The following is a 17,362-nucleotide window of genomic DNA, read 5'->3' on the forward strand; positions in this document are numbered from 1 at the left end:
TCAGCGTGTAAAAGACTCTGCTTGCTTTAGTGGAGAGGAAAGGCAAGGAGTAGTAGAGAAATAAACTGGCTGATGTAAGGTATAAGGGATTATTTCCCTAAAGAACCATCTTTCCTGGAAGCTGATCTAGAGGTGGTTTATGTAGTAGCGGAGTGGTCACAAACTGGGGCTCTTTTGTGCTTACCTGTGGAGGTTTGTGGCCCAAAGACATACATCAATCCTAATCCCTCATCAGGAGACAAGGGATTAGTTTCTCAGTTTTCCAAATCTGAAGAACAAGGATCATTATTTCCTTGACTATTCTTGTCATATTAGTTTTCTCCCATGCAGCTCCTTATATGGAGGGAGTAGTAGCTGCCCCCAGATATTCTTGTGACCACCAATAATGAAAGAAAACATTCTTTACCAGCTTTTTGTTAAAGACAAAGGTCACAAGCGGTTAACTAGGGAGTCAGGCCCACATGTATTAACAAATACTATCCTACACATTAGGGTTGCTTAATGTGACACAGGCCAGACAATGGCCAAATGACTCCCTATGGTATCAGGTTCTTTTATCTTTCTGCTTATGTGGTGCTGAGGAATCGAACCCAGGGTGTGTGTGTGAGTGTGTGTGTGTGTGTGTGTGTGTGTGTGTGTGTGTGTGTGTGTGTGTGCCAGTCCTGGGACTTGAACTCAGGGGCTGGGTGCTGTCCCTGAGCTTCTTTTGTTCAAGACTAGCTCTCTACCATATGCGTCTCACAGACTTTCCGGCTAGTTTTGAACTGTGATCTCAGCCTCGAGAGTAGCTAGGCGTGAGCCACCAGCGCCCCACTTCTCCTGCTTTTAAAACCCAGGAACTCACCTGGAGTCCTAGCTACTCAGGTGGCTGAGATCTGAGAACTGCCATTCAAAGTCAGCCAGGCTTTGACTGATTATCTTATCAGGGCTTTACAGGGTCCCTTCTCCAGCGAAGGTCATCTGTTTGCCCATCTTTCACGTGGCTTGGGATCAGGCACTTCATTTACAGTAAGAGAAGTGCGGTTCCAGGCCCCAGATGCCTTCCTCTTTTATTTTTGTTGTTTTTATCTGTTTAACTCGGTGCATCTCACAATAAGCTGAGCCCGCAGGTCTTCAGCCAAGGCCAGAGTTTAGGGGCCACCGCCGAGGGCGGGGCCAGGGGGCGGAGCGAGGGCCAGTGACGCAAAAGGCTCTGACCAATAAGAACGCCCGCGGCGCCCGCGGCTCCGCGCGCCTATAAGTAGGCAGCGCTCCCAGGCTCGCCGGCTGGCGGCTGCTTGGCGCGTCCCGGCGGCTGGGCTGCCTACCCTAGAGGACTCGGGCCGTAGGTCTCTGTCGCCCGCGGTATCGCCAGCCAGATTCAGCCGCAGGCCTTGGAACGCCCCTGGGTGTCTCGCGAAGTGCAGCTAGAGGTCCATGGAGAAGGGCCCGGTACCGCAAGAGAAGCCGCGGGGCACCAGGTGCACCAATGGGTTCCGGGAGCGGGAGCCGTCGCGGCCTGGGTCCAGCCGGCCGCCGGCCGAGAGCTCCCCGCGGATCCCCGCCACCAAGAGTCCCCAGCCGGCCGACGACTGGAAGAGGGAGCGGCCCCGCAGCGAGGAGGATAACGAGCTGAACCTCCCCGGCCTGGCGGCCGCCTACTCGTCCATCCTGCGCTCGCTGGGCGAGGACCCCCAGCGGCAGGGGCTGCTCAAGACGCCCTGGAGGGCGGCCACCGCCATGCAGTTCTTCACCAAGGGCTACCAAGAGACCATCTCCGGTGGGTGCGCGGGCGCCGGGGAAGGGAGGCGGCGGCGGGGAGCGCGGGGCGGGGCGCTCCAGGAAGTTTTCCCGAGTTGCTTCACTTTTGGCCGCGGGATCGAATGCTGTCACCTTGCGAACCCCGCCCTCGGCCCTGGCCCGTGCCGGGCCCAGGCAAGGTCCGAGGTGGCGGCGCGCGCTGCGGGCGCCCGTGGGGTGGGGGTGGGGGGCAGCCGCCTCCCCACCCGGAGATCAGCCGCAGCAGCTTTTCTATCTTGGTGTGTGTGTGGGGGGTGCCCCCCTTCTCGCTCTAGGCACGTGCCATCTCCTCTAGAGGATGGGGTCGCATGGGTGGAATCACCCTGTCCCGTCCCTCCAGGTGGGCATCTGGGATCCCGTTCGCCCGAGCGCTTCCGGGACCCACCTTGGCCGTCCATACGTGAGCACCTGTTGGAGTGCCAGTTTCTGGGTCGGTGGGTTTTTCGGAGATCCCCTGATTTCTTTTACAGACCTAGGTGTGTGGGAGGTGTGTGTTGGTGAAGCCCAGCCTGTCCTAAGCCACCTGGTCGGGGACGGGTACTCTTGATCTGCCACGGGGCTGGGATCCTGGGGAGAGTTGTCATTCTTTTTTAATCCACCTGGTTAACTCTGGCTAGGAACTTCCCCCAAATTTGGCACCATTCCGGGCCTGGGCTTCCGTGGAGTTTGAGGTGTGGGGTTTCTTGGGCTAGTTTGCCTCCTAAAAACCACCTTCCTCTTCCTTTCTCCAAGGAAATAAAGCGACTCCCCGCCACTGCATCGGGAGTGGAGTCCAGGAGGCATGTTGGGCGGGCCTGGGATTCCTGCCCTCCGCCTCCCTTCCCTCAAATCTTCAGGATTGACCTAGTGCTGGGGGCAGCCAGCGTATTGGGCTTTCTCACTTAGCAGGTCGGCCGGCCGTGCGGGTGGTGGTGTGAAGGGGAAGTGGAAAAATGCCTGCTTGTCTGAGTAGTGTAGGTTGTTGGTGTTATTATTATTGTCTGTCATGGGGCTTGAAGTCAGGGTCTGGGTTCTGTCCCTGAGTTTTTATGCTCAAGGCTAGTGCTCTACCACTGTCTCATAGACTTTTCTTGTCTAGGCTGGCTTTGAACCACAATCCTCAGATCTCAGCCTCTGAGTAATTAGGATTACAGGAGTGAGCCACCAGCTCCTGGCAACAGCTTCTTCCTCTTCTTCCTCTTCTTCTTCTTCCTCTTCTTCCTCTTCTCCTTCTTCCTCCTCCTCCTCCTCCTCCTCCTCCTCCTCCTCCTCCTCCTCCTCCTCCTCCTCCTCCTCCTCCTCCTCTTCTTCTTCTTCTTCTTCTTCTTCTTCCTCTTCTTATTATTATTCTAATTCTTCTTCCTCTTCTTCTTCTTCCTCCTCTTCCTCCTCCTCCTCCTCCTCCTCCTCTTCTTCTTCTTCTTCTTCTTCCTCCTCCTCCTCCTCCTCCTCCTCCTCCTCCTCCTCCTCCTCCTCCTCCTCCTCCTCCTCCTCCTCCTCCTCCTCCTCCTCCTCCTCCTCCTCCTCCTCCTCTTCTTCTTCTTCTTCTTCTTCTTCTTCTTCTTCTTCTTCTTCTTCTTCTTCTTCTTCTTCTTCTTCTTCTTCTTCTTCCTAAATTGTGCACCTGGGTGACCTTTCTTTCTTTGGCTGAAGAAGAAACCTACTGCTTTCTCCTAGAAAAACAATGCTGCTTTGAAAGCTGCCTCCCCAGCCTGTCCCTGTCATTTCCCTGAAAGAATGTGGAGCAACTCAGAACACATCCTGAAAAGAATAAAGTCATTTCTGCCCAGTTTTCCCCACCCCCAAGGAAGGGTGGGAAATTAGAGTGTGGGAAGGGTGGGGTCCCCAAAGGAAATGATACTACCACATCTAAAGCCAAGATATGGACCTCTCATTTTGTTTTGGGTTCTGTTGGTTTTTACTCCTGGATGGCAAAGTTTGGGGAGGAGGGTCTCAGAAATCAATTTCAAGATGCAAAGACTGAAGAACAACCATTTGGTTTTCTGGGAGTTCAACTTTGGGGAAAGTTGGTTAGTGTACTGTTTCAGGATGTTCTGAGGAAGGATTTTTTTTTCTTTTTAGTGCAGGTACTGGGGTTTGAATTCAGGACCTGGGCATTGTCCTTTAGGTTCTTTTTTTTTTTTTTTTTTTTGGTCGGTCGTGAGGCTTGAACTCTGGGCCTGGGCATTGTCCCTCAGCTCTTCAGCTCAAGGCGAGCGCTCTACCACTTGAGCTACAGCGCCACTTCCGGTTTTCTGGTGGTTTATTGGAGATAGGAGTCTCACAGTCTCTCCTGCCCGGGCTGGCTTTGAACCGCGATCCTCAGATCTCAGCCTCCTGAGTAGCTAGGATTACAGGCGTGAGCCACCAGCGCCCGGCTTGTCCTTTAGGTTCTTACTCAAAGTTATCGCTGTACCACTTGAGCCATAGCTCCATTTCTGGCCGTTTGGTAGTCAATTGGAGATAAGAGTCTCAGATTTTCCTGGTTTCAAACCTCAGGTGTCAGATCCCAGCTTCCTGAGTAGCTTGGATTACAAATGTGAGCCACTGGCACCCAACAGAAAGGATCTTACTGGGGCTTTGATCAATCTGTCTGCCTCCTGCAAACACAGAAGGTGGTTTTCTCTGTGGTGTTGCTCAAGAAAGTGATAATCTTTCTATAACCTAGCATGGGTCTCACTGCCCCAAGGGGGAGGGGTTTCTTGCCCTGACACTGGTCACAGAATTATTTACTGATGTGCCTGTTTATTTGAGAAATGGTTAACAGAAGCTTGTCTCATGAGCCAAGATTCAGCTAAAGAGGACTAGGGACTCAAAAGGACCTCATTTCACCTTAGAAAACATTTTAAATTGTTAATTTATTAATAAGAAGTTCACAGGTATAGAGACAGAAAGAAGATTAGTTTCTGTCCACTGGGAAAAGGGTGGAATGGGGAATGGATATGAAGTTTCCAATTGCACACTTCAGAATGGTGAAAATGAAGTCTTTTTTTTTTTTTTTTTTTTTTGGTTAGTCATGGGGCTTGAACTCTGGGCCTGGGCACTGTCCCTCAGCTCTTCAGCTCAAGGCTAGCGCTCTACCACTTGAGCCACAGTGCCACTTCTGGTTTTCTGGTGGTTTATTGGAGTTAGGAGTCTCGTGGAGTTTCCTGCTTGAACTGGCTTTGAACGGTGATCCTCAGATCTCAGCCTCCTGAGTATCTTGGATTACAGGCGTGAGCTACCGGCACTCAGCAGTGAAGTCTTTTTATGGGTATTTTACCATAGCAAAAAGTTTGCAGATCCTTTAAGATTAAGATTGATAGCTATTAACTGAATTGTTTAATATACTAAGTGCTTTATGTGAATCATCTTGTGTAATCCTCAACTTTGAGGTAAGCACTATTTCCTTATCTCCTGAAAGGATATGGAGGGAGCAGGGTGGACAGCTTCAATGTCACAGGCAGCATATCTGCTCAGCTCTTAGGTACTTCCTTCCTTAGCATGAAACACAGTGAGATGGATCCATGTATCCTACCTACCAAGTATTTCTGTGAGCTGGATCACTAGCATTAAAAACAAAAAGTAGCACCGGGCCATGGTGGCTCATGCCTGTAATCCTAGCTACTCAGGAGGCTGAGATCTGAGGATCGAGGTTCAAAGCCAGCCCGGGCAGGAGAGACCATGAGACTCCTATCTCCAATAAACCACCAGAAAACCGGAAGTGGCTCTGTAGCTCAAGTGGTAGAGCGCTTGTCTTGAGCTGAAGAGCTGAGGGACAGCGCCCAGGCCCAGAGTTCAAGCCCCATGACCGACAAAAAAAAACAAAAAAACAAAAAGTGGTTATTCTTAGCACATGCAAAAATTAATCCTTTCCTACCCACCCTTCCCCATTTCCTTTCCATCTTCTTCATAACAGAATCTCGCCCATCAGAAAGTTAAGTGCTTGGAAATGTAGCCTGGGATGATTTCTATAATTTTCTTCATAGGGCTGGTAGCCTTTAGATTGTGAATCACTGTCTGCTTACTCTGGTGAAATATGATGTCACTGAGGAAGGTCTGTTGATTTAGCCAAGGAAATCTCCCTGTGTTGTTTTCCTGGGCTTGCTTCTTCCAAGGAACTCCACTGATGATGGTTTGGTGAGAGAGACCTGGTTTTTGGTCTTCTTTCCTGCCTTAACTTCACTTAATGACCTTAGGAAAGTGGCTTAACTTCTCTGGGCTTCAATTGCTCCTTTGTAAAGTTAGTTTAGATTCCAAAGGAGGAAAAGCAAATATGTAGTAGAAAGGGGCTTCCCCTTCTGTGGTATGGCCATGACAGACATTACTAATTAATCTCTACTTTCCTGTGGCTGGAACAGATCTTACTAATTAAACCAACTAAACCTTAGAATCAGCTGGTCTCACATTGGTTTCAGTACTGCTGCTCAAGTGAATTAATGATGTAGTAACTCTTTGGTGATGTAAGAAATAGGAATTTTGACAAAGGGTGATCAAACGCAGTAGTGGTACTCATTAGACTCTGTGTGGAAAATTAACTATACAATTTGTGGATAGGAATGGGAAAGAAAAACTGGGAGAGAGTGAGGAGGGGGTGACATTGTTCAAAAAGAAATGTACACTTTACCTTACTTTACCTCAGTACCACATAAACAGAAAAAGCCAGAAGTAGCACTGTGGCTCAAGTGATAGAGTACTAGCCTTGAGCAAAAGAAGCTTAAGGACAGTGCCCAGGCCCTGAGTTCAAGCCCCAGGACTGGAAAAAGGGAAAAAAAAGTGGAGCAGAATGGATTAGATCACTTTATCACATGTGAAGACATTGTGAGAATGTTTTAAGAAACTTCTATGTAGGATTGTGTGTGAGTATATATGTGTGTGTGTGTGTTCATGTTCATGGGTATATGTACCTTTCTTCTTTTTTTAAATTGTGAAAATACTGTACAGAGGGGTTACAATTACATGGGCAAGATAATGAGTACATTTCTTATCAAGCATTGTAGCCTCCTCCTTTGTTTCCCCTTCCCATCCCACCCTCCCCCTCCCCCCAACCCTCCTCTCCTCCCCCCACCAAAGTTGTAAAGTTCGTTTTCAACATAATGACTTGTACGTCTTATTGTTGCAATGGGTCCACCTGTATCCCTAGTTCAACGGTTTGTTTTTTCCCTTCCCCTCCACAAATTATACCAACATCAAATACAGTGAAAGCAGGGGTGATACCGTGGGGCAGGGACATACAAAGCAACAAAGAAATAATCTTATAAATGTGTTAGAAGTACCTTTCTTCTTGAAGGTTACAGTCAAAAGTTTGAAAGCCTCAATAGGGGGGTCATGTTTAAAAGGTTCATATTGGTTTTTATTTTTTAGATGCATAATTAAAAAGAGGACAGTGAGGGAACAGGAAAAACTATGCAGAAATGGATCTGAAGTGGTAGTAGTCCTTGTCTTGGATGGGAGAGAGAAGGAAGGCTTCTGGGAGTCAGTGACACATCTTTACATCTGTAGAAAATATGGAAGAGTGATAGGGAAAATCTGAACAATCCCAATTTTCAATTTATTTTGAAACATCAAGTCAATGACTACCATAGCTTGTTTCTAAATAGGAATAAACTTTGCAACTCATTGTTTTTTGGCAGTACTGGGATTGAAATCAGGATTTAAAGCTTGCAACCCCTTTTGACTAGCTTATTTTCAAGGCAGAGTCTTGATTTATGTTTGATCTTCCTACTTGTGAGCACCACTGTGCCCAGCCATTGGGCGAGAAGCACCCAATGGTTGGTTGAAATGAATCTCAAGAACCTTTATGTCCAGGCTGGCCACAAACTATGATCCTCCAATCTCTTCCTAAGTAGCTAAGTTTCTTAGGGATAGGGAATATCTGGCTTGATGACTGTATAAATCATCTAGTTTGGTCCTGTCAGAGATTACCACAAGTAGCACTTAAAATTCAATAAGGAGCTTTTTTCATAGCAGTATCAATGCCAGCCAACATCAATACTCCAAATGGACATTGCTCATTCTAGGCAAGGTTTCTTACCTGTAAGTCATTTCTCCTGTCCCAGTAATCCTTTTTTTTTTCTTTTCTAGTACTGGGGCTTGAACTCAGTGCCTGTGCACTAACCTTAGCCTTTTCCCACTTAAGGCTGGTACTCTACCACTTGAGCCATAGTTCCACTACTGATTTTTTGGTATTTAATTGGAGATAAGAGTCTCATGGACATTTCTATCCCACTGGCTTTGAACCACTATTCTCTGGCTTGCTGCAGGTATGAAGCACCAAGTCCCTAGTCCACCTTACACTAATAATTACATTTACCACACTGTTTCTAGTAAGATCAAGTTAGAAGGTACTTGAGGTTTAGTACGTCAACATAATTTTGTTTGGAGGGGGGAACAATTTGACTCATTCCAGTACTAAATACTAAGACTTACTGGGAATTTTACTATAGTTTTGTTTTTTAAAAGAAGTATTGAAGGGGGCTGGGAACATGGCTCAGTGGTAGAGTGCTTGCCTTGCATGCATGAGGCCCTGGGTTTGATTCCTCAGCACCACATAAGCAAAAAGAAAAAAGCCAGAAGTGGTGCTGTGACTCAAGTGGTAGAGCACTAGCCTTGAGCTGAAGAGCTGAGGGACAGTGCTCAGGCCCAGAGTTCAGGCCCCACGACTGGACCCACTCCCACCCAAATAAAAAAAGACAAAAAAGAAGTATTGAGTGCTAGGTACTAAATGCTGAAAACAGAATGAACAAAGCTGAGTATGGTTTCTCTCTTTAATGGAACTTTAAACTTCTCAGAGGAAAGGGACATTAGAGAATCACAGGAAAGAGAAACGTGATGACAGAATCACAACTCAGTGAGAGCATTTAGCATAGGAACTTGATCTGCTGGGAGCTTGAGCTGAGTGAGGTCTGAATAACTAATATTCTAATTATTCAGTAGCTATTAGGTCACATTTTGATCTTTCTTGATCTTCTCAGCTGCCTTGTAGAGCAGCTAATGTTGCAGTTGTATAAACAAGGAAACTGAGGAACAGAAGAACTTCCTGCAAATACTTTCCTGAAAATAATGGAGTTGAAATGATGATCATGAGAGTTATCATGATCTCTGACTTCATGTTTCATTTGTCCATAATGTTTTATTAAGCTATTAGAATCTCCTCTTTTTTTTTTTTTTTTTTTTGCATTTTTCTGCTGTTTTCTTTACTCAGTTTTACAAAGTTCATATTCTGGCATCCTTCCTCTCCCCAGGACTCATTTGCAGGAGATCCTTTGTCATCTAAGTACAGCATTTTTGAGCCAGTCTGCAGTATTAAAATTCACCAGGAGAGGGCCAATGTCTAATCATTGGATTATATGAGAAATTCTTCATTCCAGGTGATATAAATGTTTTCTAGTCAGGTATAAGTTCTCCATCAAGTTTATGGTAATTAGGTTAGGGGATAATATAAACCAATCTTAACTTAGCATCATGTTAGGATTGCAAGTTTTCACTCTGTTGTACAAAGGTTCAAATGTGCCCAAAATACATAAAGAGCTTTTGGGTCCCCATTGTACAGCCTCAGTGGTAATTCCCCTAACCCTCGGGTCTGTCTGCTTTGTCTTTCCTACCCATAACCCTCCTCACAGAAATAAATCACATTGTCAATTACAGATTTTCCCACCAGTATTTTACCTATTTTATTTTATTTTTGCAGCTATTAGTGGTTGTCTAAATTTGGTATTTATTAGAAAGGCAAACTAATTATGTATCTTTAATTTTTAAGTTATTAGCTAGAGTTTTTGGTTTTGGTTTTGGTTTTGGTTTGTGCTGGCACCAAGGCTTGAACTCAGGGTCTTGGTGCTGTCCCTGAGCTTCTTTTGTTCAAAGCTAGCACTGTACCACTTGAGCCACAGTGCTAATTCTGGCTTTTTCTGAATAGTTTTATTGAAGATAAGAATCTCATAGACTTTCCTGCCTGGACTGGCTTTGAACCATGATCCTCAACTCTCAGCCTCCTGAGCAGCTATGATTACAGGCATGAGCCACCAGTGCCTGGAGCTAGCGTTCTTTAAAGAAGGTGTAAAAGGACTTTGGGCTGCTCTTGTAAGTCTTTGATAAGTTCTGAAGTATTTAAAGGCTTAAATTTTCTGCCTAGGCTAGGTTTGAACAATATTACTCAGATCTCAGCTTCCTGAGTAGCTAGGATTATAGGTGTGAACCACCAGTACCCAGACAGGTTGAAGATTTAAATTTGTGACAGTTGAAGCTGACAAAGTAACTGAATTCTTTTTTTTTTTTTTTTTTTGGCTATATCTTCTTTTTTATGGCTATTATCTTCTTTTTTTTTTTAATGTTTTTTATTGTGAAAATACTGTACAGAGGGGTTACAGTTACATGAGCAAGGTAATGAGTACATTTCTTATCAAGCATTGTTGCCTCCTCCTTTGTTTTTCCCCTATCATCCCTTCCCTCCCATCTCCACAACTACACCCCCCGACCTCACCTGCCCAAATTATAAAGTTCGTTTTTTGACATAGCATCTTGTACATTTCATTGTTGCAATGGGTTAACCTGTATCCCTATATAAACAATTTGTTTTTTCTCCACTCCCCAAATTATACCAACATCAAATACAGTGAAAACAAAGGTTATACCATGGGAGAAGGAGTAGCTGAATTCTTCAAAGGTGGAATTCAATGGAGATGAAGAGTGCCCTAAACTATAGATGTTTACATTTAGTTAGAAAGGGTGACAGAAAAACGCAAGGACAGTCTTAGAGGGAGGCACCAGAGTCAGGAGATCCAAGAGTATAAATGTTGGAGGGAAAGCTGGGCGCTGATGGCTCATGCCTGTAATCCTAGCTACTCAGGAGGCTAAGATCTGAGGATCCAGGTTCAAAGCCAGCCCGGGCAGGAAAGTCTGTGAGACCCTTATCTCCAATAAACCACTAGAAAACCAGAAGTGGCGCTGTGGCTCAAGCAGTAGAGTGCTTGCCTTGAGCTGAAGAGCACAGGGACAGTGCCCAAGCCCAGAGTTCAAGCCCCACAACCCATAAAAAAAAAAAAAAAAGTTGGAGGGGAACAGTTTTGAAAGGAAGATGTCTTCAACTAGAGTGCTTTGGTTCTAAAAATCTCTGAGAAAATCCATCTTGTCAGTCTTTCATCCTTGGGCTTATCCTCTGTGGTTGTGAAGTCATGAAGGAGGCAGGATTGTCCTGTCCAGGGTCTGTGGAGGGCAGGGCCTGGAGAGGGAGTGTGCAGGGAAAACCAGTGAAACAGCATATACTCTGCTACCCTACTGGGACTCCCTTCTGCATTCAGCTCCAAAGATGCCTCTTCCATTGAGCAGCCCTTCTCCAAAGGAAAACCACTAACGTCCAGTCTAAAATGTTGCATCCATCCCATTGGATGTAGTCCTTTGGCTATTCTATAGTCTATTCATTCTTCTCTAGCTTTATTATTAGTTGTGGATATCTTACTCCTGGATATAAGACATCTGGTGTTCAAAAATAGGAGAAAAAACTAGGTAGTTATTACCTATTTTAAACTATTTTTAATACTTAGTTTTAAGAATGAAAAATTATAATGATATTTATAGAATATATAGTGGTATTATGATGCACATATTGTATGGGATGATTAATCAGGCTCTCAGAAAAGAAATCTCAAGACATTGTAGACTTGAGCCAAATAACCTGGTTTTGAAAACCTCAAAACTATCAACTGTGTGAGTTATTCACTGTGCCTCCGTTATATATTTATAATGTACACTATCCCACAGGGCTATTGTGAGGATTCAATGGGCTAATATGTCTATTGAATGCTAAGGAAGCTGGCGTTACTTCACTGAGCACAGTGTTTTCAAGGTTCATCCATAGTAACATAATTTAACTAGACAAAAACCTGTGTCATTCTTTGATTTAGTAACTTATTCCGTATTCTTTTTGGGCGGGGGGGTGGGGGGGAGAAGAGTGGTGCTGGTTCTGGGGCTTGCACTCAGGGCCTGGGCCTGGGCTCTTTTGCTCAAGCCTAGCAATCTACTCCTGGAGCCACAGCTCTACTTCTGGCTTTTTGGTGGTTAATTGGAGATAGGAGTCTCATGGACTTTCCTGCCCAGACTGGCTTTGAACCATAATCTTCAAATCTCAGCTTCCTTACCATTGGTGATTTTATATATATATTGTGCTATATTTCCTTATTTAAAAAAATCTTTAGGACTGATATGTTGACACACACACATGGTGTGTGTGTGTGTGTGTGTGTGTGTGTGTGTGTGTGTGTATCAAACACCAACTCTGTGAAGTACCATGAGTTTGAGTTTAAGGGGAAGCAAGGCTAATTGGTCTGGTCTTTGCCCTCAGGGAACCCATGGTGCATTCTTGCAGGGACCAGACACCAAGTTCCTGGAAGGAGAACCAAAAGGGATTCCATATGGTCAGAAAGAAAATACGTACTACTGGCAGAGAGACTAGAAAGTATACATTACCATGGAGTAGATTTGAGCTGAATCTGGAAAAAACAATTTATTAAAAAATAATAAGCCAGATAACAAAGGCTCACACCTATAATCCTATCTACTCAGGAGGCTGAGATTTGAGGACTGAGGTTCAAAGGCAGCCCAGGAGAGTCCTTAAGAGTCTCCATTTAACCAGCAAAACACTGGAAGTGTAGATGTGGCTCAAGTGGCAGAGTGCAAGCTCTGAGTGAAAATCTAAGTGAGAGTACCAGGTCCTGAGCTCAACACATAGTACTCAGAAAAGTTAGTGAGATTCCAATGCAACCAACAAGATATGGTGGCATGTGATGGAAAATGGTGTTGGTCATTTGAGTTCACATTCTGCCATTTCTTTATCTTGATCCCTTCATCCATCAGCATATGTACAGTGTAACGCCTATAAGCCCATCTATGAAAAGAGGCCCTAGTTAGGTTAGATAGGGTCTCATGTTTTGGCTGGCCTCAAACCTCAACGTTCTTACCATTTCCTCACATAAAGCAGTTCAGTATTTCAATTTAGTGCATTGGTAATTCTGAAGTTCCTTGTGTGTCTCATTTTCCCCTTCTACTGAGACCTTGGGAAGCTTCCTGCTCTCCTCTACTTATCTGGACTTTAAATTCTCTGGAGCTCTTTAGGTAAGCACCCTGGTTTAGTAGAGGAAATTGGCTGTTGCTGAGTTGTGGGTTGAGTTCTTTGGTGGTCTGTTAGTCCTAATGTTTCAGCTTCCCCAGGAGCACATAATTCTTGCTGTGAAGTGTGGTAAACTTAAGGTAACATGTTTTAGTTTTTACTTGTTCTAAGTAGGAATCAGAGGCCTGACAGAGGCCAGTGGAAAGCATCCCAAACAAGAATTGCTCAGTAACATAGTTTAAAACACCTATCTTTATAGTTAACGGACCTGTGGTATGATGACCATTAGCAGCAGTGAAGGACTCTATGTGCTGGAGTTAAATGAGAAGAGGCTGTTTGCTAAGTGAAGGCATTGCCTTTCTCTTAGTTTACTTCAAGGTAGCACTGCTGTAGATCATACCTATAACTCACCACCACCCTTCGCATGTGCTGTCATGACTTCATGGGCACTGAGTAGGTGTGCCACTCAGATGGTCCCTCAGAAACTATCTGCCTTCAGCTATGGGAGCAGGAAGCTAAGAGCGCCTAGTTGGACTGACACCATAAACGCCCATGGGATTTTTGCGTTTTGTTTTCCTGACAGTACCCGGGCTTGAGCTCAGTGCATTGTACTTGCTCACCTTTCTTGTTCACAGCGGGGGCTTTACCACTTGAACCTTGCCTCTAGTTCAGTTTTATATTAGTTGATTGGTGATAGGTTTGCGTGTACTTTTTTGCCCCAAGCCATGATCCTCAGTTCTTAGGCTGTTGGAATAGCTACCTATGCTAATTTTAATTTCATGCTAGTATGTCTTTTTTCCCCTTTATTATTATTATTTTGGTCAGTCATGGAGTGTGAACTCTGGGCTTGGGCACTGTCCTTAAGCTCTTCAGCTCAAGGCAGGTGCTCTACCACTTGAGCCACAGTATCACTTTCAGTTTTCTGGTGGTTAGAGATAAGAGTCTCATGGACTTTCCTGCCTGGGCTGTTTTTGAACCACCATCCTCAGATCTCAGCCTCCAGAGTAGCTAGGATTACAGGCACCTAGCTATTTTTTTTTTTTAAGGGATGAAATGGTTTGTAAGAGAGAGATGCAAGTCCTTGAACTTCTTCTTTGGTGTGGTAGAAATTCTGTTCATTGATTCTAAGATCCATTTGGTGTTTAGTGGATCAAGAAAAGTCCCTCTTGCAAAATACCAAAAGCACCTAGCCTAAGCTAATCATAGCATCCCTGCTAACTAGTGTGTGAGCCCAGACAAGTCACTCTGGTTCTGTCTTCAGGGAGCACAGCTGGTCTTGAGAGGGTTTGCAGTGCTGTGGGCAGGTTGATTTCCAGCAGATGAGGGCACAGCAAATACCTCAGGGTCCTTTCAGTGCCTGGGGTGCTGTTTTCCCTGGAAATGGCCACTGAGTGGAAACTGTTTCTATAGTAACAGGAATCTTTTCTTATGATGCAGATGTTCTGAAAAGATTCTTCACCTTCAGGGTTGGTGGGCTTGGAATCTGTAGGCCTTTGATTAGATGAAGCCTTTATTTAGACTTCTCTCTGTTCCTTGCTGGAATGCTCCAGTCACTTCTACCAGGCCATAACCAAGTGCTAGCTTTACTAGCACTTGAGATTTCAGTCTATTGATAAGGGCTTTCTATCAACTGGAAAAGCAATTGTTAAATTCATTGGGTAAGACGGAATACTCAGGATCATACTTTAAAATTCTTCATTCTTATTTTTTGTGGTATAAAATTTCCAAACATAAAAATGGACAAAATAGTATAATGGACACATATATATGCACCACCTAGACAAAATTGTATAGTGGCACATATTCCTACAACCTAAATACAAATGAACATGTTGGGGCTGGGAAGGTGGCTCAGTGGTAGAGTGCTTGCCTTGCATGCATGAGGCCCTGAGTTCGATTCCTCAGCACCACATAAGCAAAAAGAAAAAAGCCGGAAGTGGCACTGTGGCTCAAGTGGTAGAGCGCTAGCCTTGAGCTGAAGAGCTGAGGGACAGTGCCCAGGCCAAGAGTTCAGGCCCCACGACCAGACCCAAAAAAAAAAAAAAAAAAAAAAGTATCTCAGCCCGGGCTGGGAAGGTGGCTCAGTGGTAGAGCGCTTGCCTTGCATGCCTGAGGCCCTGGGTTTGATTCCTCAGCACCACATAAGCAAAAACAAAAACAAAAACAAAAACAAATGAACATGTTGCCGTATTGACGCAGTCTGTTCTTTTACAGGTAGTAAAGCAGAGACATGTATTTAGAGGTAAACTGTTACTCTGAAGAATGCTTATCTTTTGGGGAACCAGGGGAGGGCAAGGTCTCACTGTGTAGCTCAGACTGTACCCACCTGGTTTGTTTTGCCTCTTAACTTACTCCAAGCTTATTAAAATGCCTAATCTATGTGCATATTTCTTCAGTTGTCCCAAATGGCTTTTACTAATGATTTTTAACTGTTCCTGTTCTCCTTACCCATAACACTTCCCCATCAGAGATGGAAAATTATTTCACCTTTATGATGTCAAATTTCTTTTCTTGTTTCCTTTGTTTCTCTTCCCTCATAGGACATGGAAGTGAAGTCTAAAGATTGGTTTAAACTCAAGGGGAATACTTTCAGTACAAATGCTATAAACCTCCAATGATGTCACAACCAGGAGACACTCATTTGAGCTTGAAGATTTAAAGACTTGTAGTTGGTGTTAAGAGCAATTAATTCTCTCTCCCTCCTCCTCCCTCTCCAACTCTCTCTCCCTCATCCTCTCCCTCCTTTTCCCTCCTCCTCTTTCTTTCCCCCCTCCCTGCTTCTCTGTTCCTCCTTTATTTTTCCTAGTGCTGGGGCTCACACTCAGGGCTTCATGTTCTTGCTTGTCTTTTTCACTCAAGGCTTTTCACTTGAGCCACAGCTCCACTTCCAGCTTTTTAGTGGTTAATTGGATATTAGAGTCTCACTGACTTCTGAGTCTCACTGACTCACTGCCTGGGCTGGCTTCAAATCTCAATCCTCAGATCTCAGCCTCCTAAATAGTTAGGGTTACAAGTATGTACCACTAGTGCCTGACGAAGAGCAATTCTTTCTTTCTTTTTTCTTCCTTCCTTTCTTTCTTCCTTCCTTCCTTCCTTTCTTTCTTTCTTTCTTTCTTTTCTTTCTTTCTTTCTTTCTTTCTTTCTTTCTTTCTTTCTTTCTTTCTTTCTTTCTTTCTTTCCTTTCTTCCTTCCTTTCTTCCTTCCTTCCTTCCTTCCTTCCTTCCTTTCTTTCTTTCTTTCTTTCTTTCTTTCTTTCTTTCTCTCTCTCTCTCTTTCTCTCTCTCTCTTTCTCTCTTTCTCTCTCCCTCCCTCCCTCCCTCCCTCCCTCCCTCCCTCCCTTCCTTCCTTCCTTTCTCCCTTTCTCCCCCCTCCCTCCCATCCTATCTTCCTTTCTTTTTTTTTTCTTTCTTCCTAAGATAGGCATCTCTAGAGAAGTTCCTTTTTAAAAAAATCCTCCTTATTGGTTTGAAGATTTATTGGGATTCTTTTTTTTTTTTCATAAAACTGTTCCTGTTTGATTTTTTTTTAAGTAAAGGTCAAAGTAGAATGACATTACTGAACTTTCCTTTACAGAAACTGGATAGCTAGTTGGTAAAACAGTGTTTTATAACTGTATATCCTCCCCAGACTCTGGCTGACCATAGGTCTTAGCTCTCTCTCTCTCTCTCTCTCTCTTTGATCTGCCCTCCTGAGTTGACAGATAGCTTTCATCCTGTCTTCAGCCTCCATCACTACTTTGCTTTTCTGTGTAAGAATTGGATTTGCTTTCCTCTCTTCCTCTGCTGTCATTGGACCTTGTCACCCCATGGCTGACCTCACTTGCTGTAGGGCTCTCCTGCTTGGGTCCATAGTTCCAGAAGGTCAGGTTTGCTCCTGGTGGCTGCAGACCAGGACTCTGGCCCAGAGGCAGAAGACTGAGGTCAGAATCTCTGCTTTGCTAGCTAACTTGCTAGCTATTCTTGGGCAAGTACTGTGTTTCTAAATGACAGTGTTACAGACACTGTAACATGAGCATGGTAACTTTTTTAATTAATGCAAAGTGTATCAGAGTCTAGGAGAGGTCATGAACTATGTGCAAAACTTAATTTGAAAAGGGCTCTAAAACAGAAGGGAAAGTAGTTTGTGCCCCAGGCAGCAACCAGACCCACTTGAGTGGGTGGGTAGTCTACTTTGTGTTGTTCCCAATGATTGGATCACAAATCTTAATCATCTCCTCCTCCTCCTCCTCCTCCTCCTCCTCCCCCCCCTCCCCCTCCCTTCTCCTTCCCCTCCCCCTCCTCTTCCTCCTTCTTCAATGGTACTGGAGTTTGAACTCGGGGCCTAGCATTGCCTAGACAGTTCCCCCCTCCACCCTCAAGGACTCACCATCTTCTGTCTTGGTGATGATATGAGGGTTCATAGTAGTTGTCAGCAGTTCCCCTTGCTAACCAGCAAATTGAGGCAAGCAGTTGGTCTGTTTTCAGTCCTTAGGCAAAATCCTATGCTCTCATCTCAATATTACAAAAATTCCGAGTTTGTTTGCTG

General features: G+C 44.7%; 1 protein-coding gene across 1 annotated transcript in view; it reads left to right on the forward strand.

Annotated features, from left to right (window-relative positions):
- The first annotated feature begins 1,302 nt into the window (after positions 1 to 1,302).
- LOC138805127 (GTP cyclohydrolase 1) overlaps positions 1,303 to 17,362 on the forward strand; it is a 49,488-nt gene continuing 33,428 nt past the window's right edge. Inside the window, exon 1 of the mRNA XM_069989724.1 lies at positions 1,303 to 1,759. Coding sequence (XP_069845825.1) covers positions 1,417 to 1,759 — 343 coding nt within the window. The 5' untranslated portion in view covers positions 1,303 to 1,416. The remainder of the gene's footprint in view (positions 1,760 to 17,362) is intronic.

This window comes from Dipodomys merriami, unplaced genomic scaffold, assembly GCF_024711535.1.
Source record: "Dipodomys merriami isolate MVZ:Mamm:240054 unplaced genomic scaffold, mDipMer1.0.p SCAF_388, whole genome shotgun sequence".
NCBI classification, from domain to species: Eukaryota; Metazoa; Chordata; class Mammalia; order Rodentia; family Heteromyidae; genus Dipodomys; species Dipodomys merriami.